The sequence below is a fragment of the Bacillus rossius genome (genome assembly GCF_032445375.1).
Source record: "Bacillus rossius redtenbacheri isolate Brsri chromosome 4 unlocalized genomic scaffold, Brsri_v3 Brsri_v3_scf4_1, whole genome shotgun sequence".
In the NCBI taxonomy this organism is placed as follows: Eukaryota; Metazoa; Arthropoda; class Insecta; order Phasmatodea; family Bacillidae; genus Bacillus; species Bacillus rossius.
This window is the reverse complement of record NW_026962010.1, coordinates 6,270,215-6,284,493: the sequence shown is the minus strand read 5'-3', so window position 1 is coordinate 6,284,493 and position 14,279 is coordinate 6,270,215. Positions and strand designations below refer to the sequence as shown.

The following is a 14,279-nucleotide window of genomic DNA, read 5'->3' as shown; positions in this document are numbered from 1 at the left end:
ATCCAGCTCTGGCACTAGCTGAGCACACCAGCTGATGACAAGTCCCGCTACAGCTCCCTGGTGTGTGGTGTGTGCTCTTGCAGATATCCAGCTCTGGCACTAGCTGAGCACACCAGCTGATGACATGCTCCGCTACAACTGCCTGGTGTGTGGTGTGTGCTCTTGCAGATATCCAGCTCTGGCACTAGCTGAGCACACCAGCTGATGACAAGTCCCGCTACAGCTCCCTGGTGTGTGGTGTGTGCTCTTGCAGATATCCAGCTCTGGCACTAGCTGAGCACACCAGCTGATGACATGCTCCACTACAACTGCCTGGTGTGTGGTGTGTGCTCTTGCAGATATCCAGCTCTGGCACTAGCTGAGCACACCAGCTGATGACATGCTCCACTACAACTGCCTGGTGTGTGGTGTGTGCTCTTGCAGATATCCAGCTCTGGCACTAGCTGAGCACACCAGCTGATGACAAGCTCCACTACAACTGCCTGGTGTGTGGTGTGTGCTCTTGCAGATATCCAGCTCTGGCACTAGCTGAGCACACCAGCTGATGACATGCTCCACTACAACTGCCTGGTGTGTGGTGTGTGCTCTTGCAGATATCCAGCTCTGGCACTAGCTGAGCACACCAGCTGATGACATGCTCCACTACAACTGCCTGGTGTGTGGTGTGTGCTCTTGCAGATATCCAGCTCTGGCACTAGCTGAGCACACCAGCTGATGACAAGCCCCGCTACAACTGCCTGGTGTGTGGTGTGTGCTCTTGCAGATATCCAGCTCTGGCACTAGCTGAGCACACCAGCTGATGACATGCTCCGCTATAACTGCCTGGTGTGTGGTGTGTGCTCTTGCAGATATCCAGCTCTGGCACTAGCTGAGCACACCAGCTGATGACAAGTCCCGCTACAGCTCCCTGGTGTGTGGTGTGTGCTCTTGCAGATATCCAGCTCTGGCACTAGCTGAGCACACCAGCTGATGACATGCTCCGCTACAACTGCCTGGTGTGTGGTGTGTGCTCTTGCAGATATCCAGCTCTGGCACTAGCTGAGCACACCAGCTGATGACATGCTCCGCTACAACTGCCTGGTGTGTGGTGTGTGCTCTTGCAGATATCCAGCTCTGGCACTAGCTGAGCACACCAGCTGATGACATGCTCCGCTACAACTGCCTGGTGTGTGGTGTGTGCTCTTGCAGATATCCAGCTCTGGCACTAGCTGAGCACACCAGCTGATGACATGCTCCACTACAACTGCCTGGTGTGTGGTGTGTGCTCTTGCAGATATCCAGCTCTGGCACTAGCTGAGCACACCAGCTGATGACAAGCCCCGCTACAACTGCCTGGTGTGTGGTGTGTGCTCTTGCAGATATCCAGCTCTGGCACTAGCTGAGCACACCAGCTGATGACATGCTCCGCTATAACTGCCTGGTGTGTGGTGTGTGCTCTTGCAGATATCCAGCTCTGGCACTAGCTGAGCACACCAGCTGATGACAAGTCCCGCTACAGCTCCCTGGTGTGTGGTGTGTGCTCTTGCAGATATCCAGCTCTGGCACTAGCTGAGCACACCAGCTGATGACATGCTCCGCTACAACTGCCTGGTGTGTGGTGTGTGCTCTTGCAGATATCCAGCTCTGGCACTAGCTGAGCACACCAGCTGATGACATGCTCCGCTATAACTGCCTGGTGTGTGGTGTGTGCTCTTGCAGATATCCAGCTCTGGCACTAGCTGAACACACCAGCTGATGACATGCTCCGCTATAACTGCCTGGTGTGTGGTGTGTGCTCTTGCAGATATCCAGCTCTGGCTCTAGCTGAGCACACCAGCTGATGACAAGCCCCGCTACAACTGCCTGGTGTGTGGTGTGTGCTCTTGCAGATATCCAGCTCTGGCACTAGCTGAGCACACCAGCTGATGACATGCTCCACTACAACTGCCTGGTGTGTGGTGTGTGCTCTTGCAGATATCCAGCTCTGGCACTAGCTGAGCACACCAGCTGATGACATGCTCCACTACAACTGCCTGGTGTGTGGTGTGTGCTCTTGCAGATATCCAGCTCTGGCACTAGCTGAGCACACCAGCTGATGACATGCTCCGCTATAACTGCCTGGTGTGTGGTGTGTGCTCTTGCAGATATCCAGCTCTGGCACTACCTGAGCACACCAGCTGATGACAAGCCCCGCTACAATTGCCTGGTGTGTGGTGTGTGCTCTTGCAGATATCCAGCTCTGGCACTAGCTGAGCACACCAGCTGATGACAAGCTCCGCTACAACTCCCTGGTGTGTGGTGTGTGCTCTTGCAGATATCCAGCTCTGGCACTAGCTGAGCACACCAGCTGATGACAAGCCCCGCTACAACTGCCTGGTGTGTGGTGTGTGCTCTTGCAGATATCCAGCTCTGGCACTAGCTGAGCACACCAGCTGATGACATGCTCCACTACAACTGCCTGGTGTGTGGTGTGTGCTCTTGCAGATATCCAGCTCTGGCACTAGCTGAGCACACCAGCTGATGACAAGCCCCGCTACAACTGCCTGGTGTGTGGTGTGTGCTCTTGCAGATATCCAGCTCTGGCACTAGCTGAGCACACCAGCTGATGACAAGCCCCGCTACAACTGCCTGGTGTGTGGTGTGTGCTCTTGCAGATATCCAGCTCTGGCACTAGCTGAGCACACCAGCTGATGACAAGCCCCGCTACAACTGCCTGGTGTGTGGTGTGTGCTCTTGCAGATATCCAGCTCTGGCACTAGCTGAGCACACCAGCTGATGACATGCTCCGCTATAATTGCCTGGTGTGTGGTGTGTGCTCTTGCAGATATCCAGCTCTGGCACTAGCTGAGCACACCAGCTGATGACAAGCCCCGCTACAACTGCCTTATGTGTGGTGTGTGCTCTTGCAGATATCCAGCTCTGGCACTAGCTGAGCACACCAGCTGATGACATGCTCCACTACAACTGCCTGGTGTGTGGTGTGTGCTCTTGCAGATATCCAGCTCTGTCACTAGCTGAGCACACCAGCTGATGACATGCTCCACTACAACTGCCTGGTGTGTGGTGTGTGCTCTTGCAGATATCCAGCTCTGGCACTAGCTGAGCACACCAGCTGATGACAAGCCCCGCTACAACTGCCTGGTGTGTGGTGTGTGCTCTTGCAGATATCCAGCTCTGGCACTAGCTGAGCACACCAGCTGATGACATGCTCCACTATAACTGCCATGTGTGTGGTGTGTGCTCTTGCAGATATCCAGCTCTGGCACTAGCTGAGCACACCAGCTGATGACATGCTCCGCTATAACTGCCTGGTGTGTGGTGTGTGCTCTTGCAGATATCCAGCTCTGGCACTAGCTGAGCACACCAGCTGATGACAAGCCCCGCTACAACTGCCTGGTGTGTGGTGTGTGCTCTTGCAGATATCCAGCTCTGGCACTAGCTGAGCACACCAGCTGATGACATGCTCCACTACAACTGCCTGGTGTGTGGTGTGTGCTCTTGCAGATATCCAGCTCTGGCACTAGCTGAGCACACCAGCTGATGACAAGCCCCGCTACAACTGCCTGGTGTGTGGTGTGTGCTCTTGCAGATATCCAGCTCTGGCACTAGCTGAGCACACCAGCTGATGACATGCTCCGCTATAACTGCCTGGTGTGTGGTGTGTGCTCTTGCAGATATCCAGCTCTGGCACTAGCTGAGCACACCAGCTGATGACATGCTCCACTACAACTGCCTGGTGTGTGGTGTGTGCTCTTGCAGATATCCAGCTCTGGCACTAGCTGAGCACACCAGCTGATGACAAGCCCCGCTACAACTGCCTGGTGTGTGGTGTGTGCTCTTGCAGATATCCAGCTCTGGCACTAGCTGAGCACACCAGCTGATGACATGCTCCGCTATAACTGCCTGGTGTGTGGTGTGTGCTCTTGCAGATATCCAGCTCTGGCACTAGCTGAGCACACCAGCTGATGACATGCTCCACTACAACTGCCTGGTGTGTGGTGTGTGCTCTTGCAGATATCCAGCTCTGGCACTAGCTGAGCACACCAGCTGATGACAAGCCCCGCTACAACTGCCTGGTGTGTGGTGTGTGCTCTTGCAGATATCCAGCTCTGGCACTAGCTGAGCACACCAGCTGATGACATGCTCCGCTATAACTGCCTGGTGTGTGGTGTGTGCTCTTGCAGATATCCAGCTCTGGCACTAGCTGAGCACACCAGCTGATGACAAGCCCCGCTACAACTGCCTGGTGTGTGGTGTGTGCTCTTGCAGATATCCAGCTCTGGCACTAGCTGAGCACACCAGCTGATGACATGCTCCACTACAACTGCCTGGTGTGTGGTGTGTGCTCTTGCAGATATCCAGCTCTGGCACTAGCTGAGCACACCAGCTGATGACAAGCCCCGCTACAACTGCCTGGTGTGTGGTGTGTGCTCTTGCAGATATCCAGTTCTGGCACTAGCTGAGCACACCAGCTGATGACATGCTCCGCTATAACTGCCTGGTGTGTGGTGTGTGCTCTTGCAGATATCCAGCTCTGGCACTAGCTGAGCACACCAGCTGATGACAAGCCCCGCTACAACTGCCTGGTGTGTGGTGTGTGCTCTTGCAGATATCCAGCTCTGGCACTAGCTGAGCACACCAGCTGATGACAAGCCCCGCTACAACTGCCTGGTGTGTGGTGTGTGCTCTTGCAGATATCCAGCTCTGGCACTAGCTGAGCACACCAGCTGATGACAAGCTCCGCTATAACTGCCTGGTGTGTGGTGTGTGCTCTTGCAGATATCCAGCTCTGGCACTAGCTGAGCACACCAGCTGATGACAAGCTCCACTACAACTGCCTGGTGTGTGGTGTGTGCTCTTGCAGATATCCAGCTCTGGCACTAGCTGAGCACACCAGCTGATGACAAGTCCCGCTACAACTGCCTGGTGTGTGGTGTGTGCTGTTGCAGATATCCAGCTCTGGGTTTGAGTTCAGCCTGTCGTCCTCGCCGAGTGAAACCAGTAGCACCGTGACACTGGCCGATCCCGACGGTCAGTGGGAAAAGCACGAAACTTTGATGACGATTGCAAGTCAAGAGGTGAGTGTGGTTTTAGCTGCAGGTAGTGCAACTGTCTTCAGAGTTATAATATTAAGTTTATTATTGCCTTGATAGGCAAGATTTTTGTGTTTGATTAGCAAATTGGCTTCATTGGATGGGTACATGACTTTTAGATGCTTACATTTAGCTGTTAAGACCTTACTTGGCAACTTCTGGCTATCCCCACCAACTGAAGAGGCAATGCCACAAATAATTCAAAATCACAAGTAGTCCACATGCTAAGTCAATGCCTGAGCATCTTCCAAACAAATAAATACATACTTTTAAAAGACGTATACAACCTCTCCTTGCCAAAATAATTCATAAAAATTCAAATTGTGCTATTTTTTTTAGCCAGTGGCCTGAGCAAGGTACATTTCCAGTGATTCGTTGCAAGATGGTCTAATGAACAAAATTATACTTTATTAAGATATACTGTTTGAAGTAAGAATAAGCATAGAGTGATACTTTCGTTTTTATGAAATTTGCTCAGGTAGATTTGTCGTCGGCTGTTTGGTGTAAGTTAATAGATGTTTTTTAAGATATCTATGAAATGAAATCATTATTTAATTGGGGGAGGAAAAAAACTTGGTGTTACCAAAAAAAAGCAAAAAACACGTAAAACAGTAAAAACAGTGTTGTCAAGCCTGGCCATTACCAAGCAGCCAGCAGATATTCCCTTTTTCAGTGGCTAGTTGCAAAACATTATGACACCACATACTCTTTGTCCCCAGAGGAAAGGATGAACACAGACACTGACTTCTCGCATCTGGGAATCGTCGTGACAGAACAGCAAATGAGACGTGTTGTCGCACCGAGGAAGGGTGAACGCGGCCGCGGTGTCTTACAGCAAGCAGCCAGTGTGAAGTGGGGGGCACGCCCGTGTGGCAGGTGTCGTCGCACGGCGGGCGCAAGAAGCGGCGCGTGGGCTCGGCGGCGCGGCTGGACTTCGAGACGGCGGCCGCGCAGCTGGGCAGCTGGCTGCAGCAGGCGGAGCGCAGCCTCGCGCCGGGGGAGGGGGCCTCGCTGGAGGAGCAGCGGGCCGTGCTGGAGGACGCGGAGGGCGAAGCACGGAGCCGCGAGGCAGAGCGGGAGCGCGTCGCCGGCCTGGGCAGGACGCTCATCGCGGAGATGCAGAGCGGTGTGTGTCCCTGTGGCTGTCTGTCCGTCCCTACGCATGCTTGGGTCTTTCAAACTACGCAACGGATTTTCATGCGGTTTTTTTTAATAGATGGAGTGATTCAAGAGGAAGGTTTATATGTATAATACATGCATCATAGGTGTCGCAACCGTGGGGGACGGGGGGGGGGGGGGGGGGACATGGTTCCCCCAATAATAAAAGTCTTCAATTTCGTCTTTAGTTTTGTAGTTTCGTAGTTTCTCCTGATTATGTTTAAATTAATGATTTTGTGTGGATATAGCACCAGCAGACATGTTAACAGTGTTTTTACAAATTTGTTCACTGAAAATATTTTTTATAAAAAATAGACTATATATTGCAACCAACTATAATTAGAATATTTAGGAAAGAAAAATGCCCAAAAACCACTTTTTTGCACCTTCAAACCCCAAATTTTCCCGGGGGAGAACCCCCCCCCCCCCCCCTCACCCTCCGCTTTTTTTCCAGGGGATGGATATTCCTCAAACAACTAAATAAATTGAAGTCCCCCCCAAAAAAATATATCCTTGCGACGCCCATGCATACATGCATAATATAGTAGAGAAACACTGATAATTTTAGAGGTTTCCAATGTGATGTCGTAAATAAATACATTTTTTTTTGCGCTTACATTGCAAATGCTGGCTGAACCCTACGAGATAGATCATGTTGTTGATAATTGTTGATTATCCTTTGTTTTTTTAGTCGAACGAATAGTAAGCAAAATATTTTTTTATTCAATTATCGAAAATCGTAGTTTGAGGTAAGGTATTTTAAGTTCAAAAAAGAACTGAATAGAATAGGTATTTTTTGTTGTTGATATTTGTTGATTATTTTTTTTGTTTTTGGTCTATATTTATAATTAGTATATTAGTATCAGCATTGCTACCGTGCGAAGCCGGGGCGGGTCGCTACTATTAGATATAAACATAAGGAATGACTATGAGAGTATTTTTGATGCAGTAAACATTTAACATGAGGCCATATTTTTCTTGATTAATCATAGATGAAAATCTATTTTCTTTCAGAAAAAATTTTTTTATACTCATAATATAAAATATAATTGACTTTTTGCTGGTAGCTTGCATGTAGATGTGATACTTAAATTCCTCAATGCCAGTTGATACATTGAAATTATAATCAGTAATTGATGTTGACCCCCCAATACTGAGGTTGTACTGGAAGAATCAACACATGCTTCTTTGCTTACCCCAGCTAGCAAGGAAGTGTGTGAACGTTCTACCGGCTACTGTTGAGACTGAGTGTGGGTATCCACTGCAACGGGACTTGTTATTGATACGAAAAGAAGTAAAAGTTTGTCCTGAAATAGTTTAATGCTTGTTTTCTTCAAAATATATTTGGAGAACTTAATAAAACTATAAATTTTTTTGTTCAAATTTAGTTTTAAAATAAGTTGCACATTATATTTGCGTAAATTGTTATTGATACGAAAAGAAGTAAAAGTTTGTCCTGAAATAGTTTAATGCTTGTTTTCTTCAAAATATATTTGGAGAACTTAATAAAACTATAAATTTTTTTGTTCAAATTTAGTTTTAAAATAAGTTGCACATTATATTTGCGTAAATTATCTTTACACTTTGACATTTTTTGAAGTAATAACGTGTTATAAATCGATGAACGCCGGCTGCACGCACGAAAAAGCATGACTCATTGTCACGTTCCGCCTGAGCCGAGCGTGCAAGAACCGGCCAACCACCGTGCGAGAAAATCTTCTATATTTTATCAAACAGGTATAGGCGGGCCTTTTTAAAATCAGCAATTTAAAAAAAAAATTGATTTATTTGTCCAATTTCATCATTTCAAATGAACAATTTATTGACATTGATTTGATTTCAGTTTTATTTCTATAACTAATTGTTCGTAATTATATTTAAACAAATTATTTAAATTAAAATTTGCAAAAAAAATTGAAAAAATTAAAAAAAGTATGCAATTTTTCATCGATGTTTTCTTATGACGTTATCACGTGAAATTGTCGTCCGTAAACCGACTTTACAGACAACCCTCCCTTTTTTTTGTTTATGCATTTTACAATTTTATTAAAAAAATATATATGAAATACAGATTGCAGAATGCCTGAACACTGTGCAGTGTGTGTGTAATGTAAGAGTGTCGAGCGTGGTTGTGTGCAGAGGGCCAGCCGACGGGCGACGAGGAGGCCAGGCTGCGAGAGCTCCAGCAGCGCTGGGACGGGCTGCTGGCGAGTCTGCAGCAGCGACGGAGGCGGCTGGACTTCCTGCAGCGGAGGAGGCTGCTGTACGCGGAGCTGGGCGGCCTGGAGCAGGTGTACCAGGGCTACCACACGTGGTGGGAGGCGGCCAGGGGCGCGTCACCCTCTCCCGGCACTGCCAACCAGCTGCTGGAGCAGTGCAGGGTGCGTGCGTCTGTGTCTCGTGTCCAGCCGTTACCTCTCACGGTGTCTTGGGGTCGAGTCAGGTGGGCTGTTAGCGGTAGTGAGGCACGGTTGCCAGGACTGATGTGTTGCTTGTTTAAATACAGTGGGAGGGGCATGGTACGGTACCAAGGCCATGCCGGTTTATTCAACATTATTATTATACAGTAGAACCCCGATTTAACGAAGTGCTATGGTTACCGAAAATGTTTACTCTAAATCGATGTTTCGTTAAATCCGATTTACCGATTTTCAATGACCCCCACACTCATAATCGCGTCCCTACGTTTCCATATCGTAGACAGGTTCGACGCCGATATCTTGTGCTGCCGTGCTATCTCAGACTTTGTCAACATTCCACCTTAAACATTTTTGATCTCGCTCGTACGGCCCCCGGTTCGTACGTACACCTCAGTCGTACGTACAGATTTTCAGAAACGGTGAAAAATTAGGCAAAAAAAATATATGAAAAGTGTAAGAAATACGTTAAAGTTTATTAAAATACAGTCGCAACCTGCAGCGTTTATAACAAAAATGAACTACATACACCGTGCGTAACAATAAAAAATTTAAAAAAAAATGGCAGCATATTGATGGAAATTTACCGTCCATAGCGCGCTGTACGCGGAGAAAGGTAATTAATTGTACTCAGTCAGCTGTTACGGCGCGGCGTAGCCGCCGGCTGGCTCTCTCTGTTCTCTGAGTTGCGCATGCGCAGTATAACTCACTCAACGCTCCGCCCAGACTCGTGACCTTCCATCAGCAGCCAGCCAATAGACGCGAGCTTAGCGGAAAAAAAATAAAAGCTCCACCGCCCGTGTCCCAGTTTTGTCCAGTTCTAATACCAGTAACATAAATGAATCGTCAAAAAAACGTAACAAAGCCAATATCCAAAAACAGTAAATAAAGCCATGTACAGTAGAATCCCGCCGATGCACGCGGCAGTGTCTAGCTGAGCTCGGCGCGTCCACTATCGCACGAAAAGCCGTCTCAGCTGTCAAGTTATCTTACCCGCCCGCACGAAAAGCCGCTGTGGTAGCTTCTGCGAGTGCGTAAGAAACTCGTCCGGCCAGGCTGGCGCTAGCGGTGGCTTGACGTCATGTGACGTGACGCTTACCTCTCCCATCCCCTGCTAATTCTTCAAGGCTCATCCCTCCCAGAGCTACAAACCATGTAAACCCCCTCCCCCCCCCAACCTTTTATCAACTAACATTTCAAAACATTCCCTCCCTTATTTCAAACTTCTGCGTGAGAAACTGTCAGCATCCTTCTCCCCTCCCACACCACGTGCGACAAAAGCCAGGTTGTATAGTCCATTCTCGGTAAAATAAATATTTTTATGGGCTTATACGACTGTCCTTCGCCGTTAGTAAATACTTTATAAGTTTAAGTTATTATGATACAATTTGTTTATTAGTCACACAGCATTTTCTGCTGAAAAATCACTAATACCTCGAATTTTATTGAATAGAAAAATTTAGCAGGGCCGTAAATATATTTATTTTAATGCATAGTTACTTTTCCATCTGCATTCCAATGTTTTTTTTTTTTTCCTTTTTTTTTACGCTGCGAAGGGACGTGGGAAAGATAATTGCTTGAGCTGTCAAAATAAACATCGCTGACGGCAAGGGCGGGAGCGCATCCTGTCGGTCTGTCGCTGTGATTATCTACTCCAAAAATATCGAAGTCCGAACAGCACTTAGAAAAATGTATTCCAAAAACTAAACACCGCGCACATAGCTCTTACTGAAAATAATAGAGCTGTAGCAAACCGTATGTATTCGTTACTGAGTAACGGGTGCGGCATCTAGTAACGAGTAACGAAATGTTACACACGAATGCATTTCGTTACTCGCATCTTTCGTATGTTTCACGCATGCGCGCGCTTATTCGTTACAAAGAACGATGTTTGTTTATTAATAAAAGTATAATTTGGAAATTCGTCGTCCAAGTTTTTTACTGTTTATTAAAGGTATTGTGTGTGTAGACAAAGTTTTAGATTCGAACAGAAACAACGTAAGAAAGTATTTTTTACAAATTATAAATATGTATGTTTTTGTTTTTTATAATCGCGTATTTTCACGTTTTATGTTCTTATCTTAAAAGATATATTATAATAAAGCCGCTCTAATGAGAGTTAATTGTTTCTTGGTTAACAAAAGCTGTTAATTATCAAATATTTTTAATTGTTTATATTCGATTTATTTTTATTTACGCGACGTCATACTGTACGCGTACGAAATACGACTCGATTCGATGCTGTTACATAACATAGCATGTGCCATGTCATGCGGTATCAGAAGTAACGAGTAACGATACGAAAGTAACGAGTACTAATTGTTATAGTAACGAATACATACGGGTACACATTTTTTCGTTACTTTTACACCTCTAGAAAATAATGATAGTGGTGTATTGGTGTGACGTGGTCACAAGTTGGATGGGAAAAGGAATATTTGGAAACGTGTGATTATTGGCTAGCACTGTTACTATGCGGGCGTGATTGGAAGATAACGCGGTGAGTCAAGCCAGGGATAGGGGAAGGGGAGGGGGATGCGGACAAAGAAACCCTTCATGACGTCATGTGTCGCGGACAGTCCATCTGTCCAGGCGCGCTCAATGGCACGCACCTACGCAATTCAGTTACAGCGCCCGGAGTTTTTAAGCAATTTGAACAATTTATTTTTTATTTTTTCGTGATTGGACAGATGATGCAAAGGCACATGTTAATATATAGTACCTCCATTCTATTACTGAAACCACAGAGTGTATTTTTTAATAAGTTTCTGTTACAATTTACTTTCATTTTTTGGAAATCTATATTATTATTTTAATAAATTGGTGTTTTTTGATGGTTCCTGAAAACCTTTACGTTAAATCGCTGTTTTCGTTAAATCCGTGTTCGCAAAATCGGGGTTCTACTGTAGTTAAAAATTTCAAATGTGAGATCTAACCTGCTGGAAAATACGGAACACTGTACTGAAGTAAAAACCGAAGGTAACAAATGAACTCTTCAAGAGAACTAGAAATCCTGGCAATTCATTGATGTGATGACCTAGAAGCCAAGTTCAACGACTGGAAATAATGGTTTTAAATTTTCCCTCCATGTTCTAGTAGTGATGCACAACCACAAGACAACGTGTGTGGCCAAGTGACCAAAACAGTTGGCAGAATTATCAAAGTACACTGACTAAATAGCTTGGTGTCAAAGCAGTATTCATTATGATTATTAAAAAAAATTTATAATTTCCTTTTTTTTTTTGTAAGTTTTGTATTATGTAAGTTGCTGTATTCATGCACTTAATTTTACCAAATTCTTGAAAATACTATACATAAAGTACTTAATCATCAACCGTTCTTTTGGATATGTTAATTACTCATTAATGTTCTTACTATATCTTCTCATTGTATATTTTCTAGTGATTTCACTTGTGGACTTTATTATTCAGTAGTGCAAATCATATATCTGCCGTCAATTTTTATTTATGTCGGTGTAGAAGTGGTATAGAATTAAGAGGTGTTTGCAGGTGAAAATAAAGTCAATGAAGTCCCATGATGAGCGTATAGGGGAGTTGAAGAAGAGAGCAAGAGAGCTATGCAGCAGTGAGGGGGTTGAAAGTGATGCAGAAACCATCAACGCAGACGTGAACAACTTTGTGGAGCGCTGGAGTGAACTATTGCTAAGGTGAGCCTTGCAGTTGTAGTGCTTCCTTGTGCTCCACTACCCTGTAGCTCTTCCTCGGAAAGGGGGTGACGAGGAGTTGAGGAGCTTGTCAGGATCTGGATGGTCATCTCACCACAAAGCAGCTGAGATGCATGAGGCATGGCCGAATCGGGAGAAGTGCGTCGTAGGTTGCTAGTGGTGCAGTAAGTGCGACTGATTCTTCCAGGAGTGTTTAGGGGTTTTCTGCTCTAGCGTTCACAAGGTTCCAGTCTGTAAATAACTTTTCAAGACCGGTAAATAACTTATAACTCTCCCATTATTAAGTTCTGAAACTCTGGTTACAACCGTAAACAGTTGGAGAAGTCTGTTAGTTTGAACTGATAGACCCATCGAATAGGTCCCATTATTAGCACATGACGTGAGAGAATGACATCAATAGTAATTAAAAGGGAAAAGTGTCTTGACCAAATGTAATGGAAATGTATGTGCAAGGAAGAAGAGTTAATTGAATGTTAATTTTCTTTTGAAGTGATAACGTCTTATAAATCGATGAATGCCGGCTGGACGCACGAAAAAGCATGACTCATTGTCACGTTCCGCCTGAGCCGAGCGTGCAAGAACCGGCCATCCACCGTGCGAGAAAATCTTCTATAATATCAAACAGGTTAAGGCGGGCTTTTTAAAAGCAGCATTTAAAAAAATTGAATTATTTGTCCAAAATCGTCATTTCAAATGAACAATTTATTGACATTGATTTTATTTCAGTTTATTTCTATAACTAATTGTTCGTGATTATATTAAAAAAATTATTTAAATAAAATTTGCAAAAACTGTAAATAATATTTGAAAATTAAAAAGTATGCAGTTTTTCATCAATGTTTTCTTATGACGTTATCACGTAAAATTATCATCCGTAAACCAAGTTTTCAGACAACCCCACCCCCCCCTTTTTTTAACAATATTGTTTAAAATATGCACATTCATTTTCATTGCAGATAAGTTATTTATCAAACTGTCTTTATTGTAAAAGGATTTAAATTGATTATGTTTTTGTAGTCACATGTTTAAGAGTATTTTATATTTTTTGTAACGCTTGTTTGCTAGTTCTTCTTTGTCTATGGTTAGAAAAAGAATGATCACTACCAACCGTTAGCAGGCATGGTATTTCTGATCAGATATACATGTAAATAAATGTAAAACTATTTTATAGCTTTTATTACCGGCATTTAATACACGAGAAAGACAACACAAAACACAAAACAGACTTCACATAAAATCAGATAAAGAAAACACTTCCTGTACCAACATGACAAACATTAACACAAACTAATATAAAAGTTAGAACCATACGTCCATACATAATAACAATAATCATGTAAATTAAGTCATACATAATATATTGTATTGTTTTCAATAACCAACTGCCAGTGAGGTGTTGACTCATGCGTGCTTGTCCTAGTCGCAGCCGTGTGGGCTGGCTGCAGAGCACAAGTGTGGTTGCAGGCTGGCGGAGAGGCAGACGGAGCTGAGCAGCGCGGTGGACCGTACCCCGCCCCAGAAGTACCTGGAGGCCATGGCGGCTCTCATGAGCTGGGTGCACAGCGTGGAGGGAGTGTTGTTGTCGGAGCACGCGGTCGTCTCTGACGTCGCCTCCATGGAGCAGCAGCTGCACAAGTTCCAAGTGAGCGGTCACACTGTCCTCAAGTCACTCTTCTCTAGTCGTTCATGGCTATTCTTTCTTGATCTTACTTGATCACACAACTTATGTTAAATTGTGTGACCTTCTGGCACAACACTCAAGCCACGACTGCCGAGGCTATGTGAAAGCCTACAACCTTGCAGGGAAGAAGCAGTCACGTGACCTCAACAACCAATCACAACACACCTCTAACAAGGACACAACAGTATACAAATTTCCTTACCCTCTCATGGAGGCTTTTTTAAAGAAAACAAAAAAAATACAAAACACAATGTCCTTTCTCACTG

The 14,279-nt window shown here is 45.3% G+C and overlaps 1 protein-coding gene across 1 annotated transcript in view; it reads left to right on the top strand.

The window, feature by feature from the left end:
• LOC134541655 (dystrophin, isoforms A/C/F/G/H-like) overlaps positions 1-14,279 on the top strand; it is a 935,715-nt gene that overhangs the window by 139,890 nt on the left and 781,546 nt on the right. Inside the window, exons 14-18 of the mRNA XM_063385245.1 lie at positions 4,929-5,057; positions 5,949-6,198; positions 8,370-8,611; positions 12,157-12,314; positions 13,797-13,974. Of these exons, the coding sequence (XP_063241315.1) occupies positions 4,929-5,057; positions 5,949-6,198; positions 8,370-8,611; positions 12,157-12,314; positions 13,797-13,974 (957 nt within the window). The remainder of the gene's footprint in view (positions 1-4,928; positions 5,058-5,948; positions 6,199-8,369; positions 8,612-12,156; positions 12,315-13,796; positions 13,975-14,279) is intronic.